The following is a 21469-nucleotide window of genomic DNA, read 5'->3' as shown; positions in this document are numbered from 1 at the left end:
TTTACAATGCCGCTCTTTTCAAGATTACGTCAGCTAAAAACTAGAAAGGGTTTATTAGAAGAAGCAGTTCCTGTCCCGCCTAGGGACAGTCCAGGTCACTTTATGTATCAGAAACATGGCATAAGCGCCGTATTGTATCTAGATTTATGGGTAGAGTATACCAAACAGTTAGAAGAAAAGTATAGATGGCCCGTATCGGGTACATGGGATGCCGAATGTATCATGCGAGTAGAAGAAGCATTATGGAAAAAGAAAGCCAGACAGTCACAGAAAGATGCCATCGAGTTATGGCGTAAAGAAGCGCATAGAAGAACCGAAAAGGAAGTCAGAAAGTCAGAGTTAAGTAGAGAATCCCAAGAACGAGCCCAAGAAAGAGAATTAATCGAGATAGGTGAACGAGTCAAAGCCGAACAGTCAGACAGACAGAGGCATGCCCTCATTAAGGGTATGTATCCTCTTCTTGCCGAGGGCGTGCCAAAAGCGACCCCAGAGGCATCCAGTAAATTCCCGCCACCATTACTTCCGACCAAGCTACGTCACAAACCGACCGCAGCTGATATTTTTATTTCGTCCTACTTGGACGACACAGTCCCAGAATATGCAAATCCTGTTCGCGCTCCGCCAGTCCCTGTAAATCAGGCACTTCCCGCTCCTCCAGACACCGGAGTACCTGTTACGGTACCCCCGGTCCAGCCCGCCATACAAGTCCAGCCTACATTTCCATTTCCCACTCTGCCAGGACGTAGAGCCTCAGTAGACGACTCCAGTTTAGGGGCTGCAGGAGGAGGTCCTCCTCAAACCCCGCCGCCACACAAGCGTTTAACGTTAGCCGAATTACATGCACAAGCATCACAGCGTACGCCTAGGTATCAGTCTGTTGCAGAAATAAGAAAATCCCTTGCCGAATGTTGCTATGATCCAGTCCCAGGCGAGGATAATATGGTTTTATATTCATTTCGCGTAAGAAAGGTGGCCGAGTATCTAGTCACCTTACCGAATATGAAAGAAGATCTAGACAGAATATATCGTTTCATCCGCACAGGGGATGATCCAGAAAGTATTAGCGAGACTATGTCTCAAAGGAAAGCCGAGATCCAGCTCATGATATTAAAGTTCCTGATCAATTGTCTAATAAGAGAACAAGATTACCCGTCTAAAGATTCCGCCGAAATGAGAATCCTGACAAGGTGGAGTGATAATATAGCCGAGGGTAAGCACAAGACCGTCGGTGCTATGGAGAGTATGTACAAGAAAATCCGTAAAGAGATAATAAAGATACACGAACAGCGTAAAGCAGCACAAGTAAGCGAGAAAGAAAGTATCTCTGATCCCGAAGAAGAAGAGGACGAGAATCCCGCCAGAATAGCGTATGTAGGAAAATCTAGATTTCCAGATCGCCATTTACGCCTAGAACCCAAGTCTATTTTTCATCATTCAGCACCAGAACAAGGTTCTCTAGAACAAGTATTTCAAGCTACCGATCACATTCTGCAATCACGAATCGGTTATAGTGAGTTAAGTACCATGCATGAACAAGAACTAGCCCGATCAGCAGTCCGATGGATTACTGATTCTACCACTTTTCCAGACGAAATAGTGGCACAAATGTTTCTGAAAATGCCCCCAGCCGAGCAACGACTGGTGGGTATGTATATGATTCAGCACCTCATTACTCTGTATGAGGGTCAACACTCTGATCCAGGTCCGTTACATGATATTCTGAACGAGTTACTCCAGTACAGATGGAGAGGTCTAGGTACCGATTTAATTAGTGTCATTCTAGAACAGCGTCACAAATATAGAACGTTCTTGAACCCACATTTTGTTCATGTCTCACCCCCAGAAAGTAAATCATTCTACATAGACCGACAGAATCCGTTACGAGAAGTCCACCCAGTCAGAGGGACGGGTGGCGAAATGCAACGAGTGTTTGTATACACTCCAATAACAAAGATGGAACTCCTTGAAATGAAGAAATTAATTCCCTGTCATGACAAAGATCCAGCAGGGTTCCATAGAGAATTAAAAGACATGCTCCGTATGGGAGAATACACTTACCCAGATATCATTAAAATGTTAAAGGTCCTGTTACCCGCAGGGGTGTATGAAAAGCTAAAGGAAAAAGAATGGGAGGTGGGAGAGAAAAAGATCGATTGGACAGCTCTAGAAGCTGAAGACAAGGCTCGAGTACCAGGTACCGGTCTTGGAGATAAATGTAAAGAATTACCAGAATTATTGATTCAAGTTTTATCCAGATTATTGACAACTAGAAAAGAAGACTGGGATGCAATCTCAGCCTGTAAACAGAAACAAGACGAAGATATTAGTGATTTTTATTCTAGATTTGAAAAATGTTTTAGTATCAACAGTGGTCTCAAGACAAGTAGTGAGTCATACCCTCACCTCTTCGTTACTAAATTAGTCGAGAATTCAAGTCCTCAAATTAAAAATCGAGTTTTGAAAGTCGAAAGCACCTGGCAAGCAAATACTCCGTCCCAGATGCTCCAGATGCTCCAGTACCACCAGAATAGAATCAGGGAAGAGCAAGAACACGAGAGAAAACGTATGAAAGACAGGAAAATGAAAGTGCTAGTTGCACAATCTGTTCCTCAAGACAGTCAGAAGAGGGGTCCGAATCAAGCCAGTCATCCTGCAGCTCCCGTTAAAGGGAACTGCAATTATTGTAAACAGCCAGGTCATTTTATAAACGAGTGTGCAGTTCTGAAACATAACATAGCTACTGGTAAGACTAAAGAAAGACCACGTCCGCCTAGACAAGAACAAGTTTCACAGACTCCTCAGTCACAGAATGCACAACAGACAGTTACAGCACCGCAGCCTATTGCTGCCACACAGCATGTCACATCACAGATGTACCAGTATGCACAGTCCGAGTATCCAGAGTATCAGCCATATTCATGAAACAGCCTAGAGAGGGAGGTAGGCTTGCCTCTCATCAAGATACCTGTAGATCAAGAAGGTCCCTATGTTCACAGTCAAGTATTAGGGAAAGACAGAAAGTTTTTGATCGATACAGGGGCAAGTAGGACCACAATTAGTCATGCCGAAGTTCCAGGGGCTCCGCTCTCAGGCTCAAGAAATGTTTCCCTTGGATTTTCAGGAAAACCCATTATAAATGAGATCTCAAAGCCAGTTACTCTAGAAGTAGGTCCATTGTCCCGCACTACTGATCTGTTACTTACTAAGTCATGTCCAGAAAATCTATTAGGCATTAAGACACTGAAAGAGTTAGGTGCAGTCATTTGCTGTTCCCCAGAGGGAATACGTCTGTTCCTACGTGACTTTAAGGGTCACTATGTATTACGAGATTTTGATTCCAGACTGTCTAATGTTCCGCAGCATCTATGGGCACAAGGTCCAACAGATGTAGGTTATATGCAAATCACACCCTATCGTGTGACTCTCAAACCAGGTGTAGTGTTACCACGAATCAGACAGTACAGATTGCCACCTGAGGCTGTAGCAGCCTTATCCAAAATTATTGACGAGCTTATGGCTCAAGGAGTAGTTGTAGAAACTGACTCCAATGTATGTAATTCTCCGATCATTCCAGTCATGAAACGTACTGATCCAAATGCACCCCCAGTATATCGATTAGTGATTGATTTACGAGAGCTTAATAAATGTATTATTCCTCAGTACCCAGTAGTCCCAGATATCTCTTCCCTATTAACAGCCATTGATTCTGAAGCCACGTTCTTCACTGTCATAGACCTTAAGAATGCATTTTTTAGTGTTCCCATTCATCCAGACAGCCAGTTTCTTTTCGGATTTTGTTTAAATGGAAGGAGCTATATGTTCACACGCGCTCCTCAAGGTTTCACAGAAAGTCCTAGTATTTACAGTCAGGCACTTAAGAGACAACTAGACAACATTCACATGCCAACGGACACTGCCCTGCTCCAGTATGTCGATGATCTACTGATCACAGCCCGTTCTGAACGTGCTTGCGAGCGAGCATCACTTACAGTCTTGTATTTTCTAGCCGAAATGGGGCACAAGGTGTCCCCTTCGAAGCTTCAATTCTGTGTCCAGCAAGTGGTCTACTTAGGACACTTGCTGTCCAAGAGGGGTAGGCAGTTGACACCCGACCGTATCCAGTTAATAGCGAGTCTTCCCCAGCCCAGAACCCAGAAGGAGGTACGTGCTTTTATCGGCCTTACTTCTTATTGTAGACAATGGATTCCCCAGTATGCATTTCTAGCCAAGCCACTGATACAGTTAACGACACAGGAGGCAGCCGTATCGACTGTCCTCCCTTGGACATCTGAACATACACTTAGTTTCAACGAGTTAAAGAAAGCCCTATGTCAAGCTCCAGTTCTAGCTACACCGAACTACAGTAAGCCTTTTACACTTTTCGTTACTGAACGTGAAGGTACAGCATTATCTGTTCTCACACAAGATCAAGCAGGACAATACAAGCCCTGTGCTTACTTTTCTAGCACACTAGATCCAGTCGCCCAGGCGTTGCCTGCGTGCCTTAAGTCAGTTGCAGCCACAGCACTAGCTATCAGACAAAGTGATTCCATAGTTTTAGGACATTCCCTGACAGTACAAGTTCCACATTCCGTGGAAGTTCTTTTAAACCGAACACAAACTCAGCACTTGACAATTGCACGTTTAACAGGTTATGAATTGACACTGTTCCAGCCACACATAGAAATTAGACGCTGCAACGTCCTGAATCCTGCTACACTGTTACCATCAGTCAGTTTGAACCCTGACCCACATGACTGTGTGGAAGTAGTTAACATTACGACAAAGCCAAGACAAGACCTGACAGACATTCCGTTACCAGATCCTGACCTGACACTTTATGTGGATGGTTCATGTATGAGAACTAGTACAGGAGAACTAGTCGCCGCGTATGCAGTGACTACTGACACCGAAGTTATTGAAACACACCGTATTGATACCCTGTCCGCTCAAGCAGCAGAGCTAGTTGCTCTGACACAAGCCTGTATACACGCCAAGAACCTGAAAGTTAATGTTTATACAGATTCACGTTACGCATTCGGAGTTGTACACGACTTCGGAGTGCTCTGGCAGGAGAGAGGTTTCATGACTTCTCATGGAACCAAGATTCAGCATGGTCTCCTTATTCAAGCTCTGTTAGATGCCATACATTTACCGACATCCATTGCCATCATGAAATGCAAAGCACATACGAAAGTTACTGACATTATTTCCCAAGGTAACGATCTAGCAGATCGCACAGCCAAGCTTACAGCACAGACTCTAGACATTCCAGTTAATCAGACACATACTCCAGATCCGACTACATGCATGACAGTTAAGGACCCTACACAAGATGTCATAGATATCCAGTTACATGCTACTCCCGAGGAAATCAAGAAATGGTCCGAACAAGGAGGGGTCCAGACAGATCAAGGATGGTTAACGAAGGGTAGAGCCACATGGTTTCTCCCCGATTCTATGGTTCAAGTCATTATCAATACCGCACATAGTCCAGCACATTTAGGAGAAAAAGCTATGTTAGACAGTATCCAGAACATTTGGTTCAACAAGCATTTACGAGCTGCAGCCAAGCAGAAAGTCCGTACCTGTATGATATGTTGTCAGTTTAATCCAGGTAAAAGTGTCCCGGTGGAACAAGGTGGTTTCCAGCCCCCTGACCACCCTTTTGAGGTCCTCCAGATGGATTATATTCAAATGGAGCGATGTCGAGGTTTCAAGTATGTCCTTGTAGTAGTATGCGCTTTGTCCAGGTGGACAGAAGCATATCCAGTCCCAGATTACACAGCCGCGACCACTGCCAAGCAGTTGGTTCGTGAATTCTTCCCTAGATATGGACTCCCTAGAGTCGTATATTCTGATAACGGTCAGCCATTCTCCTCAGAGTTAATGAAGCATGTTTCCCTGTTGTTAGGGTACCAGTGGAAGTTCCATTGTGTACGCCATCCTGAAGCAGCCGGTCTAGTCGAGAGACATAATCAGACCCTGAAAATCCGTATTGCAAAAGTTTGTAAAGAAAAAGGTGTGGACTGGCTAGTAGCTCTGCCAGTTGCTCTATTTTATATGCGCATGGTCGCACATTCCAGATCAGGTCTGTCCCCGTATGAGGTCGTATTCGGCCGCCCCCCTAACATGTGGGGTACTCCTAGACCCCGAAGTATTACCGATGTTTCATGTAATATGTTGACAGATTACCTAGCTTCCTTGATGTCTGCCCTCAACTCATGTCGTTCACAGGTTGCTGCCGCTTTTCCAGACAATACCGAGGTGGCACCGCATGAAATCGTTCCAGGTTCCCTTGTGATGGTCCGGAATTTTGACAGATCAAGTCCGCTGGAACCTCGTTGGAAGGAGCCACGTCAGGTCCTCTTGACCACCCGTACTGCCGTCAAGCTGGAAGGCAGGAAGGGGTGGGTCCACCTTTCTCATGTAAAACTTTTCAATGGATTGAAACCCGTTTCTAAAAACATTTCCAAGGAGTCCCAGGATTTTAAAGACTGCCAAGACATTGCTCTTAAGGACTGTCCCGCAAAAGACATTGTTACAACCCCTTCCCTGTTAGAGAAAACTCCGCAACAGGAGTATAAGCAAAAACTACGGTCTAGTAAGTCAGTCAGTTTGATTGTATAAGTCCTCCCCTAGGTGAAACGGTTAGATTGTTTCTGACATGTATAAAATAGACCCCCATAGTGAGAGAGTCAGTAAAAACTCAATTCAATGTATCGTTTTTCTAAGTTTCATATTATTCATCAGCCTAATGATTTCCTGCACCAGCTACGCACTTTTCCTGTGTTTCTCAGTTTCTCATGTAAATATGTCTGCTAATGCTACAGCAGAGCACACGTTTAGTGATCTGCCTCCTCACGAATATTCTTACCGCCTCGCTATGCGTAACAACACATTTATCCGTATGTTACATTATTCACACCAGACCAGCAATGCCACTAATTGTTGGGTGTGTGGTCGACTCCCCCCTTTCCAGACACCGAAGGGAGTTCTGCCACTCTTTCCTTATCCTTTTTCACATAATGGTTCGTGTGGAGCATGGTCCACGTTAACGTCATCCGCAACAGATATGTCTTTTCTTAACAGTACATGTTTCCCAGACAAGCAAGGTCTCCCCCACAGAACCGGGTTAGATCTAGAAAATGAAGTGTATAATTTAGGTAATTATTCGTCGAATTTCATGGTCCTGAATGTTCAGTCTGATACTACTCCAGACTCACCTGCTATTTCAGTACTACCAGTCAAAGGCGAATTATGTGTTCGTAGTTATGGTTCTGTACACGTAGGACATAGTGAATGTACTACTGTTATTCAGTATAGTGACAGTGGGAAATCTATTTTTAAAGCCTCACGTCATTCTTATTTTGTTTGTGGTCAAACTGCATATGTTCGTCTGCCCCTCGATTGGGAGGGAACCTGTTACATTGCCTTCCTACTGCCGCCTGTTTTTCTAGCCCCACCTGACTACCATAGGAATTCCTTCCTAGTACATACCAGACACAAGAGAAATCTCCCGATTGTCGATTATACTGAAACTGCCGCAGAGCAATTCATTGATATAGATAAAGGTGTTTTCCCTTATTTAGGCACAGTTGTAAATAGTAAGCTAATTCGTAGGTTAACAAGAACCCTTGAAGCAGTAGTAGATGAGACTGCCTCCGCTCTAGGTAACTTAACTGAAGAGCAATCCTTTATGAGAATTGTCGTTTTACAGAATCGTCTCGTCCTTGACGTCATACTGGCCGATAGGGGCGGGGCCTGTAGACTCATCGGATCTAGTTGTTGCATTTTCATTCCAAATAACGCGCCGTCTGTTTATTCAGCTATAACCAGACTCCATAAAATTGCCCATCTGTTACATCAAGATCCAGGCACCTGGACATGGTCCGGTTGGTTCTGGAATATAATTTCCGCATGGGGATGGAAAGTCCTGTCCTTTCTAAGTATTGCAGTAGCGATCATATTTAGCTGCTGCCTCTGTATACAATGTGGCCCTGCGATTTGCAGCATGTGTGCTACCTCTTGTATTCCTAGTCCTAAGCCCCGTTCTAAGTCCCGTTCCAAGATAATTCGAGACGAGCAAATGGTACTGTATGAAATGATAGATGGTATCATGAATATTGATGTTTCCTGATGGAAACGTAGTGACAAGGAGGGAATGTGGAAAAGTAAATTTTGCCATGTTCTGTGTCCCTACGCCTCATCCATCATATGTTATGTGTGCATGACCAATATGCATATGTTATTCCCCATGTCCGATTAATGACGCAATTACAGTTGTGTCCACCTTTAGTATGCTAGTTTCCAGTCCTCGTGAATACTACGAATATCAGGCCTATGTAAAGTTACGTTGCCACGTTTCTCAGTGTGCACGTTATCCCATTATAAAGTCCCCGTTTCCAGGCCTCAAAAGGGCCCGGACCACAGATTCAGCTCCTGTCTCCTGAAGTCTCGCTGAGGAGCGATACAGCCCCCACCTGTATCCTCGACCTTTCACTTACTTCCTGCCTCGCAGTGCCCGGTGCAGCCTGGCTCTGCCTCTGAGTCTGCCAAAAGTATGTTATAGTTCCAGTTATCAGTTCAGTCCTCCTTCTCTGCATTCCTAAGCTACTGAACTGCATCAATAGTTCCCGTCATTGTCTAGCCTATGCGGCTCCACGTTAGAGAAATACTGTATTTAATGGTCATTTAGTATTCTTCATCACGCACTACATGTAGAATAATGCATGGTCCAGTCTTAGAATCAAGTTAGCCTTTCCCCTCATGACTTCTAGTTTATATCAACATGTTCCCTAAACATCAGATACTAGATAGGGTTTAGGTACAAGTCGCTCCGACCCTCCAGACTTTAGTCTCTGCTCCTAGCACAGAGTTCATAGCCCCCAGTTTCTCCTAGTAATACGTCATTGCCAGTTTGCGTGCACCACCAGGTTAGAGGTCCCGGCTCCTTAGGTAGCCCCCTCCTATGTTTCCGCCCCATTCATGACATATTCTGTTACGTTTGCACCACATGTCTATGTATACGCCCAGTTACACCTACTTTTACTGTTATCTTTCGCGACTGCTACGCGTCACGCCTTCTGCTCCACCCACTGCTACGCCTACTGCAATGTAATGCTATGTGTTTGCGCTATGTATATAAGTTCATGTATTGTTATTAAAAGTTAGCGCGCTCATCCCAGACCAAGCCCCAGCAGCTGCTGGGCCTCTTTTCCCCTGCTGGGCCTCTTTTCCCCTGCTGGGTCATCCTATGCAGGTTGTCCTGATCCTGTCCTTATGTTGTAATAAACCTGCAGAAACTCCTACTACCTCGAATCTTGACTCTTATTTATTGAGCTATCTGTTATGCTATATGCCTAGTCAAAAATAGGGTATTATTTATTTATTTACCACAGCATGACGAGGAGACGGCGTTGACTTGTCTGGTCATCGAGAGGGAGGAGTCCAGGATGAAGCCCAGGTTGTGTGCGTGGTCCGTTGGTTTGGGTGCGCTGCCCAGGGCAGGGGGCCACCAGGAGTCGTCCCAGGCGGAGGGTGATGATCGCAGGATGAGGACTTCCGTCTTATCCGAGTTCATTTTCAGGCAGCTGTTCATCATCCACTCGGCTACGTCTTTCATCCCTTCGTTTAGGTTGGTTCTGGCGGTTGCGGGGTCTTTGGTGAGCTAGAGGATCAACTGGGTGTCGTCGGCGTAGGAGATGATGTTGAGGTTGTGTTGGCGTGCGATGGCTGCGAGGGGGCTCATGTATACATTGAAGGGGGTGGGGCTGAGCGATGATCCTTGTGGTACGCCGCAGATGACTTCGGTGGCCTCTGATCTGAACGGGGGGAGGCGGACTCTCTGGGTTCTTCCGGCGAGGAAGGAGATGATCCACTCCAGTGCCTTCTCCTGGATTCCGATGTTGCTGAGGTGCTGCACTAGGGTGCGGTGGCAGATCGTGTCGAACGCTGCGGAGAGGTCTAGGAGGATGAGTGCCGCTGTTTCCCCGTTGTCGAGCAGGGCTCGGATGTCGTCGGTGGCTGCGATAAGGGCGGTCTCGGTGCTGTGGTTGGCTCTGAAACCGGACTGCAAGTGGTCGAGGGATTCATTCGTCTCGAGGAAGGCGGCCAGCTGTCTGTTGACTGTCTTCTCGATGACTTTGGCAGGAAAAGGAAGGAGCGAGATGGGGCGGTAGTTTTTGAGGTCGGTGGGGTCCGCTGATGGTTTCTTCAGTAGGGCACTGAGTTCGGCGTGCTTCCAGCTCTCTGGGAAGGTGGCGGTGTCGAAGGAGGCGTTGATGATGTCCCGGAGATGGGGTGCGATGATGGAGTCGGCCTTGTTGAAGACGTGGTGAGGGCAGGGGTCGGTTGGTAATCCGGAGTGGATGGAGTTCATCGTGCGGATGGTGTCTTCGGTGTTGATCGGGGTCCAGGCGCGGAGGGTGGTGGTGGGGGGCGTTGGTGCGGTCGTAGGGTGCGTCAGCTGTGTGTTGAAACTGTTGTGTATATCTGCGATCTTGCTGTGGAAGAACGAGGCGAGCGAGTTGCAGAGGTCTTGCGATGGGGTGATGTCGTTGTTTCTGGCGCTAGGGTTCGAGAGCTCTTTGACGATGTTGAAGAGTTCCTTGGTGTTGTGGGCGTTGTTGTCTAGTCGTTCCTTGAATGCGGTTTTCTTGGTGGCGTGGATCAGCTGGTGGTGTTTTCGGGTGGCGTGTTTGAGGGTGGTCATGTTGTCTGTTGTCGGGTCTCTGTGCCAGACTTTCTCGAGGGCTCGGCAGTTCTTCTTAGAGCTCTTGAGTTCGTCGGTGAACCAGGATGCTTTCTTGTTGCCGGGTCTGATGGGGGGGGTCTTCAGTGGGGCGAGGTCGTCTGCTCAGTTGCTGATCCACCTTGTGAGGTTGTTGGCGGCTTGGTTGGGGTTCGCTGAGCTGGCGGGAGGGTTCTGGCTCAGGGATGTGGCGAGCTGGTCGATAGTGATCTTGTTCCAGCTTCTGAGGGGGACCTGTTGCGGGTGGTGGTGGAGCGTGGTCCTTCTGAAGCTAAAGTGGACGCAGCTGTGGTCTGTCCAGTGGAGTCCGGTGGCGTGGCTGAAGGAGATGTCCTTGCTGGAGGAGAAGACGGGGTCAAGCGTGTGGCCGGCGTAGTGGGTGGGGGTGGTCACTATTTGCTTGAGTCCGAGGTTGGCGAGGTTGTCCAGCAGGGTGGTGGTGTTGCGGTCGTTGTTGTTTTCCAGGTGGAAGTTGAGGTCCCCTAGGAGGATGTAGTCAGCGGAGGGGAGGGCGTGCGGGCTGATGAAGTCGGCGATGTCTTCGCTGAATTGTGTGCGTGGTCCCGGTGGTCTGTAGATGAGGGTGCCTCTGAGGGTGGTCTTGGGGTCGGTGTGTATCATTGTTTACTTTATTTACAGTAAAGAAAATACAGATCTGGAATTAGGTATTTAATGAATATTTTAACATGGCTGATTAATACATGCCTTGCATGACTTCTACTAAAATAGATCACTATAACCTTACCTGGACTATACCACCCCCAAACAAACTTAAAAATTAACAAATAAACATCATGTAGTCTCTCCACCTTATACCAGGCTCATAGACCTTCTGATTTCTCAGAGGTACATTGTGTTATTCTATAATTTATGTTATTTTGTGTGTTCCTCTTCAATTCTGTATCACCGCCACGCACAGTAAGCACTATACTGTATTGTTTGAATCACGGTGAGGGACATCTCTAATAATGTTTAGAGATGTGTAACAGGTTTTTAAACTAACTAGAAACAATAATTTACATATACACAGTGCGATATACAACTTTTGTTTTTACTTTGTACAGCCTTGAAAAAGTCGTGGGTTACATTCCCAATTACGACGAAACACGTGTTGGCTGTGTGAACGTCTTCCAGTTATCAAGAATAAAACTTGGAATTGATTTACAAGAATAAGAAGTCTTCTCTACTTTCCCCGCAAGAACCTGTGGAAACACTGATCTACATGAACTATATTATAACCATACGTGTGCTAGGGGGATGTATGACGGTACGACGCATGGTTTTACCACGCGTACCGTTACAACGCGGTTTTTACAACGCAAGTCGTTACCACGACTTGCGTTGTAGGGGTGCGGACTTCGGAATTTTTTAATTTACTATTCCAACACCAGCCTACGTACAGTATGGAAAGTGTTGGATAGTAAATTAAATTATTCCTTGTCCTGTTACGCCCTCCAGCGCAAGTCGTGGTTATGACTTGCGTTCTAAAAACCGCGTTGTAACGGTATGCGGAGTAAAATCCACGTGGTAAAGGCTGTTCTCCGTGCTAGGGAGTGTTGTGACTCAGATGCAGTAGCAAAATTGAAAAGGAATGGTGGTTCCTTTTACCCTATAGCACCGTCAAATACATTTACATTAATCATATAGTGTTACCTTCTAAGAGGCGCCAGACAACCTATAACAAACCACTGCCAAGTTAAGTAGGTCCGTGGGTAGCCCATTAGAAGGCTCAGCTCCTGGGGGGGCAGGGCAAAGCCCAGCTCTGCTACCCCGCAAGGGAACAGGTAAGTCTCCTCTGCTATGTAGATCTTGGTGGGCACACCAAGTGCTGGGTTGCCCTAAAGCCTGCATGCTTGAAAGAAATCACAAGGTGGTCACAGAGGACCTCAAGCTGGTTACTGCGGGCTGCAAGGTGGTCACTTAGTCCACAGAGGGCTGTATTTTTCTCAGTCGATTCTGCACACTGGGTTGTAAGGCAGTCACCAAGGTCCCAAGAGTAGTGTGTTGCACGCAGCTCCCTTTTCCCGCTGGGCACCTGAGCTTACAAGGGAAGTGAAGTGTTCACTCAGACAGATCCCTGCTGCATGAAGTAACCATCCTGAGGTCCTCCGTGACCACCATGCGATTTCCTTGAAGAACGCGTGCTTCATGGCGCCCAGCACTTGGTGTGCCCACCTAAGACTCTATTTAGCAGTGGTGACTTCCCTGCTCTCTTGCGGGGCAGCAGAGCTGGGTTTTGCGATGCCCCCAAGGAACTGAGCCTTCCAATGGACTACGCACTGAGCTTATCGCAGCAGGTTCCTCCTCACCAGCCGAGTCCGCTGCAAGGCCAGAGGAGCCCTCTGGAGAGGCGCATCAAGTGTGAGCTACTCGGTACAAGCTGCTGGGGGATGGGGCAGTGGGCAAGACGAGCCTGCTGGTAAGTTACACACACAATGGCTACCCCACCCGAAGCATGTAGGAAGCTGGTTCTGTATATACTATACCAAAATGAGGTATAGTGTGCACAGAATCCAGTGGTATCCCGAAGGTAGGCAGAGGTAAAAGGAAATAGCACCTTACTCTCTATATGCGGTAGTGTGGGCGAGCAGTAAGGCTTTATCAGAGGGTAGCATTTGCTGCACACACTCAGGCAGCAAATTATGTCACACACTCAAAGACTGTACTCAGAGCAATCTGTTTTTTATGAAAATATTATTTAGTTATATTTATTTACTAGAACTGAGCAAGCCTGGTAAAGGTATGTGTAAATGGTACTTTTCAAGGCAGGTTGGACAATACAAGCAAGCTGAATGAAAAGGTCTCTGTTACAGGTTTGTAAATCTTTTCAATACAGTGGAAATTACTGTTAGATTACTTTTGATTACTTTATGGATTACTTTTTCTACTCAGTGTGATATGCCTAGATATCACCCTGGGACATTTCCTAAAGAAAAAGATAAGTAAAGCAGGTTTTAGATATGTGCAGTTTTTCAAGTTCTCATAAAAACCAACTCCACACTTTTGAAGGAAAAATAGTCAACATATTCCTATGGAGAAAAATGAAGTAAACGGTTCCCCCATGATCAAGGATGCACTCTTGAAACACCCTCAGCAGCACTAGGGCGGCCGGGTGCAGAGTGCTGAGGCCCAGTGCTATCTAATGGGGGATAGGAGACCTCCAGTTGGTGGCTGCTCACGAGCAGGCCACAAGGTTGTGGGAGCAAAACTCCTGAGGTTTCTCGAAGGGCAAAGGGGGATCCGAGTTAACACCCAAATTACACCCACAGCAACGCAGGGGCGGCTGGGTCCAGGGTGCTGTTGTTGCGTCCGTGCCCTGTTGTTTTCAATGGGGATTGCTGGTTTTGGTTTTTAGCGGCAGGCTCAGTCCACGAAGTCTTCCAGGAGGCTCGGGGACGTAGGTGCACCTCGGGTTCTCTTCTCCAGGGCGCAGGGCGGCTGGATGCCGGGGTGTCTTTTGAGGCCAGATTTCACCTTACGTGGCGACTCGCGGCTGGGAGGGCGGAGTTTGGAGTCTCCGTGCGGAGGCTGCAGGCGACGTAGAGTAGTCCTGGAAAGGGTCAACCGACAGTCGACTTGGACTCTGGAGCGCTGGGGGACTTTGTTGGGACCAGTGGGCCACTCGGACCGTAGGTGTCGAGTGCAGTGGTGGTTCCAGGTGTTGGGTTTCTTTGTCCTCAGCAGGCTCAGAGTATTTCTTGGCTGTTTCTTTTGAACAGAGCTGCTGTTCACAGGAGATCCGGCTTTGTTGAAGGCGGTCAGTCCTCCCAGGGGTTCTAGAGGTTGCTGGCAGCAGGACAAAGCAACTTTTGGCGCAGGATCTCTGGATACTGCAGACGGGTCAGTGGGGCTTTGACCAAGTCAGTTCTTCTCTGCAGTCTCCTTTGCTGGGTGTCTTCTTTCGTTGTTCTTCGTAGGTTGCGGGAATCTGTCTTCTTGTTTCAGGGCTGCCCCCTAAATACTGTATTTAGGGGGCGTTTTAGGGGTCTCGAGGTCAGTAGCAAATTGCTACTGACCTTAGGGAGACTACACCCTTGGTGTGCTCACCTCACATGGGGGATTTGGCTCAATCCCTAATCCTGATTGGAGAGTGCCTGCCAACTCCAAGAGTGGGCTTCACCTCGTCTCCCCCACCAGAGGGGTGGGGTTGGCAGACCTTCTGGGCTCTGCTAATTTTTCCTGCCTGTCTTCGTGTCAAAAAGCAGGGCAGACAGGAAGGGGCCTGCTCCTGACAGCAGAAGAGGCTGGGGGTCACGTTACAAAGGCAGGAAGGCCTTTGAAGCTCCCCTGCCACAGATGGCTCTTCCTGGCCCGGGGTAGGTGTGACCACCTCCACCCAGGAAAGTCTTTGTTTCTGGGCTCAGGGAGCAAAGGCTCCCACCCCAGGGGTCCAGAAACATGTCTTGTGGTGGCAGGCTTTTACAAGGGACTAACATGTAACCAGAGAGGTAACAATTTGTGGTACAAGGTACAGTTTTGGGAAAGAAAACAAGCCCTGGGAACCTGACTGGCAGGGACCCAGGGCACATTAAGTCAAAGTGCATCAGTAGTCTGGCAAAAAATGGGGGGTTACTGCAACAGAAACCGAGCTTCCTACACTACATACCCACCGCCTTCGGTGGTATGATGGAGGAATTGCCCTACCCAATACACAGAGGTATTACTGGGCTGCACAACTGACCACTATTAACAAATGGGTTTATCTACCGGACGATGGACCATTGAACCGGATAGATCGCCTGGTGATGTGCCCGGGTGGATACCTGAGGGCCCTATACGCGACACCTCCAAAATCGCAACAATAGAACTCAACGGCTGTAACAGTCTATCTCTGGCACGTAGCCCACAAAGCAATGAGACGGGGAATCAAACTGACTCGATCCAACCCCTTGTGGGACACAGCGGCCCTAGGCACTCTTGGAAAACACCCATGAATTGATAAATGGGACCTGATAGGCCTGTCTTAAATCGAGGATTTGTGGACTTTTGATGCAGTACTCCCCTTCGCTGACCTTCATCAGGAATACAAGCTTGCAGACACTGAGATTATTTTTTTTACCTGCAGGTCAAACATGCGCTGTAGACGGCTATCCCGGCCGGGTACGAGTTGCCAGACTCCTCCCACTCAAGGACTGCTTAATCAACAGGCAAATTAAATGCAAAGGGAAGTCACTCACATACCAGAAACCTATTGACCAACACGCCTGACACACTTCTTCTACTGCGGGAAAAGTGGGCACTTGACGTGGAAGGGCTTGATGATGATGATGAATGGGCAGAGGCTTTAGCCTCACCTAGAGAAGTGGCCATTAAGGCAGGGTTTAGGTTGATTAACTAATGATATTGCACAGGGCCTACTATGCATGCACCACATTGATGAAAATAGGTAGGGCCCCAAATGAGAATGGGTGTCGTGTATGAAATCAAAAGGGCACCTTCTTTCACTTACTATGGGAATGTTCAGCAATACAACTATATTGGGATGCAGTGGTTAACAGGATGAATGACGTTTGGGACAAACCAAACCACAAAATTAAACAACGTATCTTACAGCAATGTAGCCGGATCAGATGTGCAACTCAAGGAGCACCACTGGTGGAACACTCACCAACAAAAACATCCTGTGGATAGCCTAAGATGGTGGGTCTTTTAAAAAGTAGTGCGGAACCCTAGAGGCGGCAACATGGAGTCTAAACTTAACACCAGGGCATGCAGATTGATACATGTCCTTGATTCAGTCAGTAAGGGCCTAAATGAAATTAAGGAAACTGACAGACAGGTTGGCCTCCTGATACATATCTGATCCATCTGGGTTCCCTTAGTGAGGTCTGGACGCATGGGATATTGATGCTGAGTGCAGCATGGTCATTATCATCACAGAAATACAGCTAAATGATGAATGGATCCAACGGGTTCCATGCATGCGGTTGCAAAAACTGTTTTTGTTGACCCAACAGGTGATTTGAAAAGATGTTAAGACTGTGCGGTGAATAGGATATATAAAAGAGCAGTTCACAATAATGAAAAATTCCTCTGAATGTATGGTGTAATGTTCTGTTTTTTAGTCAATTACACATGAAGCAATTAACCATCATTTGCTGGATGTAGTTAATTATGGTATAAATAGACTCCTACTTGTGAATTTGCAGTATTTTTTTTACACAAGGAGTCTCATGTATATGCTCATTTGTCTGAATGATATTCAAGGTATTGACACACATGCGAAGACACCAGTTTACCCCTGTTCCTCTGAACGATGCAGTCTGGGCGGTACCAAATGTATTGCGACTTATATAGCGCACGTATCACCCGAAGGTATCAAGGCGCTTGCTTAGGGAACCCGTCCTGGTATTCCCCTGTGAGATACCCCGGCAGGGTATCCACAAGGTGAAAGCCAGGCATCCCGCTGCGAGGGGCCGTAGTGGAGATTAAGCAAGCTATTGCCCAGAGTCGCAGAGTGTGACCCCATGAGTCAAGTAGGCACCGGAGCGAGAATTGTCGAGTCTGTGGAATTTTGAGCCCGAGACCCGCCGAGGCGGGGAAGCGAACCCTGGTCCACGGCTGATCTCAGCTTCCGGGTCTGCCGCCTCTAACCACTGAGCCACGCTTCTCCACCATACCAACAATGGCACAGTGAGACAGCATACAATCACTATCCAGGGGAAGCATTATGAAGTTTTATAACACCAAAATAAAGTATTGACATACACGTGAACACACCAGTTCTCCTGTGTTCCTTTGAACAATCCAGCTTTAGCTGTACTAGCAATGACACAGTGAGACAGTATACAATCGCCCGTCAGGGAAAGTACTACGATGTTTGAGAACACCGATTCCAAGTTTGCTTTATTTACAATTCAAACATTTGCAACCTCTTGGTGACCACACAAGGTGTGGTAATAGTAGTTTCCGTATCCCAGATGCATTAAACTACTGAGGCAACATGTTTCAAGATGGCCGCCTTTATGCCTAGGTGAGCTTGTGAGTCCATCAGGGACGCATGACAGTATGACGTTGCACGTCAACCAGTAAGTAGGTTTAATGAACAAGCTCACGGATGTACGGGCAGCTGTCACTGAATTGGAAAGGTGACAGAGCATTTGATTAGGATTTAACAGGAGTCATACCTGGAGTTTGTATCCATCCCCCCCCCCCCCGAGGTCGATTTAGAAGACCAGTGGGGTAAGTGTATATATTCACAACTACACGTAGAAACACTCAACTACCAGTTTATGTATGACTATCAATTCATCGACTGTTTTTTTTCCAACAGGGACACTGCCAATTCTCAGGCATCCCTAATTATTGCCCATATAAGTCATTGGCTGATGGCACGCTGGCAAGTGTTCTACACATTGTATTGGGCACTCTCAGAACCTAAATAGTCTTGTCACGCATAGGTATTGTTCACTCATGATTGGTAATTTTACCATTTCAGATACATTTTATGATTGATGAGGACGCATAAGAGAAAGTTCTTTGCCCTTGGTCACGCGCCATCCAGGCTTGGAGGAGTTCATTTTTTCATTCACTTATTGAATGACTAGGGTGAGTAGTCCCTTTGTAGGATTCCTCCCTAAATATATTTTTTTTATCAATACGCACACCACACTAATTCCATTTCCTCTATGCTGTCATTAGGCTGCTTTGTCATGAGGAAGACCCTATTTGATGCATCTACACACACATGTATCTACAGGGTCGAAACGTCGACGTGAAACAAGCTCATGTCCAGGCTAAATAGAACTAGGGATTAAATAGATAGTATGTGTTATAGTGAAAAGAGCAGAGAAGGATAGAGAATTTACGTCAGCTTGTGTTTAAATTGGATACGTTATTCATTTCACTTTTTGTCACTTAATGTCACTTATTGAATTGTTTTTGTATTGTTACTGTATTTTTGTGGTTTATGTCTGACAGCTCGTATCAACTGATTTCAGAAAGAATTCTATGTGATATATAAAAATTCAATTTAAAAATAAATTCATATATTTTAGTAAATTGTTGTAGGTGTGCTGCATCTAGTTTTATTAATCATGATGAATGTATACATTGGATGTGTATTGTGCTTTTAAAGCAATATCTAGGTAATAAAAAGTATTTTTCAGTGATTACCCAACTGAACCAATTGCAGCTTTATATAGCCTCTTTTACAGCTGCATGCACTTCCTTAAAACCAGCGACATCACCAGCACAGCCAAAAAACACTGGGCAAAGAAGCATCTGGTTTCAGTCCTCCTCGAAAGAATACAATTGAGCCTACTGTGAGCAAATGCTATGACGATCACTGACGTGTCTCTCAAATAAGGAATAAAACTTGAGGTTCTGTTTCTTGATGTTATTCCAGAGTGGCTTATAATTAAGGCACAATCTTCCTTTAAATTATGCCATTCGCATGTTGTCCCCTCTCCTGTTATAACTGCACGGCAAAGGCACAACTAGAGCCAATTTTCAGGGAGGAACGGGGTGGGGGACTACTAACAAAAATTAGGGGGGAGAGGGGGGCTAATTCTTCTAGCAATAGGCAAGAGTGGAGAAGCATGGGCTCTACGAAGGGGTGAAAAACCAACAAAGCCTTGTTAACAAGTAAATGGTCTTTTAAAGACCTGTAAAGTACTCAGGTGCGGCCACAATAAAATGGCCCAGAGCCAACACTAGACATGCGCAGTGTGGGCAGCTGCCCAGGGCCTGGCACTCAGCTCCCCAGCATGGGGCCTCGCACCAGTGCAATACACACCAGTCCTCTTGTGCCCCTCCTGATCCAAGTGAAAGAAAGGTGCCTTATTGAATCGGGTTTCCAGGAGGGGGTCCCCCTCCCTTGGCCTCTCAGGGATGGCATGGGGAGGTCAGTGGAGGGGGACACTTCCTCTTGTATGAGTTGCAAGCAGATGCATTTTGCAGGTTTGTTCTGCAATTAGGCCTGCTGCCAGCTGCCCATTCAGAGACACAGTGGAACACCATTTGATCAGCACTTTAGTGTCCCCATGGTTTTAATCTTTTCCATGTTCATGATGAGCTGAGCTCGTCATGAGGCACGAATTCCCCTGCTGTGCTGAGAGTTCCACGGGAGCCGGTGCACCTGTGACGAGCTCAGCTCTTCGTGAGCACAGGAGCACCGGGCCTCATGACAAGCTGAGCTCGTCATGAGCATGCGGGCGCTGTGCGCGCCCCCCCAGCACAGCGGGGGAATTACCCCCGCAGCAAAGGGGTTAACTTTCAGCCCACAAGCAATTCTCATACCTTCAGCCCAAAGAGGTGCTTGTAGGTGGCCAAGAGGAGGAGCTGCGGCCCAGGAGAAGTCTGCACAAAGCAACTTCCGGAGCTCTGAATGCATCACTTTGCAAATTAGAGGGGCCTCTCGACCAGGGGCCCCAAAATTCCTAGAGAAGCACACCAGACCAGCCAGCCTACAGCAGCTCAAAAACGGTCTGTGTGTGTGCCTGCGAAGATGTCTCAGCCCGGGCTGACACGAGGGGTGGGGGGGGGGGCTGAAGAACTTTTATTTTAATTGTATTTTATTTAGTGCATTTTTATAAAGCGCGGACATTACTCGAAGGTGTCAGAGCGCTGTACAATAAAGCCAGTTGCGTTACAAGAGAACAGTGGAAGCAGAATACAACATTACAAACTAAAAATGAAGGTTACATAAACACAAAATCCAACCAAGTACGCAGAAGAAAGGAATGTACAGGAATAAATATACAAATGTACAATGAGTGAACTTCCAAGAGGGGCCTGGGCATGACCGTATTAGTTCTGAAAGTGTCCTTGAAAGAGCAGCGATTTGAGATCAGCTTTGCTGATTTCAGCCCTATGCTGCACGGTTACAAGTACCAGGAGGCAAAGCGTAACTGTAGCAGCAAGACAGGTGAAATGCCTACGGGGGAGAAGACAGCTGATTATCATGGCGTTCTGTAGAGTTCTGATTACTCTGCTTACGCCCCTCGGTGGTGAAGGTGCAACCCCTACTCTTCTAACTCGAGCTGCGCTACCAAGCCCCGTTCTACCGCCATCACTGCGCGCCCGTCGCTCTGCCTCTCTTACCAGCCTTCAGCTCGCTTACGGTCGCCATAGCACCACAGTCACAGTTAAAATATCACGTGATCTTTGGTCCAAAATGACGCTGCTGTGGGCAGGTCATGTGCAGAAAAAACTTTACTCATAGATAGACTAATTCTGCAGGCGCATGCGCATTAGGAATCCTTACCTTCCCGCTTTCTGCTGTTTACAAACGGACGTCGGTCAGGACGATTGTGACGTACAGATAGGTTCTGCTGAGGAGGGTTGTGGTTGATGTCCGAGGCTCCTCCGTTTAACTCTTTATCGCCCTCAAGTTCTCCCCACGCAGCTGTATGTCTGTGTCTGCCCACTACACAGCTAAGTAGCGAGTCACGGGTAGGGTGACCAGGCGTCCCCCGTTTTGCCAGGACGGTCCCTGTTTTTAACCAGCTGTCCCAGCAAATTTCAAGAAATTTAGCTCATGTCCCCGTTTTTAGAGAAGGTCGACTGAAAACGGTGGGAGGAGGTTTTTATGTTTTACAAAGCAGAGATAGGTAGCAGTTGTTTCAAGAAAGCAATTTAATTAACAGGCAAGCTACTGGGCTTCAAAATTACATTTTATGTATGTTCTTAACTGCCTGTTCTGTAATTCTCTGCTGAGGAGCCTGCTCACCGCTTTAAGTCAAATCGTAGTCCTATTTTTGTGAAATGTCCCGG

The 21469-nt window shown here is 46.9% G+C and overlaps 1 protein-coding gene across 1 annotated transcript in view; it reads right to left on the bottom strand.

Annotated features, from left to right (window-relative positions):
- The window catches only part of CEP20 (centrosomal protein 20), a 224440-nt gene extending 203505 nt beyond the window's left edge, over positions 1–20935 (bottom strand). Inside the window, exon 1 of the mRNA XM_078664343.1 lies at positions 20798–20935. Within this exon, the coding sequence (XP_078520469.1) occupies positions 20798–20825 (28 nt within the window). The 5' untranslated portion in view covers positions 20826–20935. The remainder of the gene's footprint in view (positions 1–20797) is intronic.
- Positions 20936–21469: the final 534 nt, after the last annotated feature.

Source organism: Lissotriton helveticus, chromosome 10 (assembly GCF_964261635.1).
Source record: "Lissotriton helveticus chromosome 10, aLisHel1.1, whole genome shotgun sequence".
NCBI lineage: Eukaryota > Metazoa > Chordata > Amphibia > Caudata > Salamandridae > Lissotriton > Lissotriton helveticus.
The sequence above is the reverse complement of the archived record's forward strand: the minus strand, read 5'-3'. Positions and strand labels throughout refer to the sequence as shown.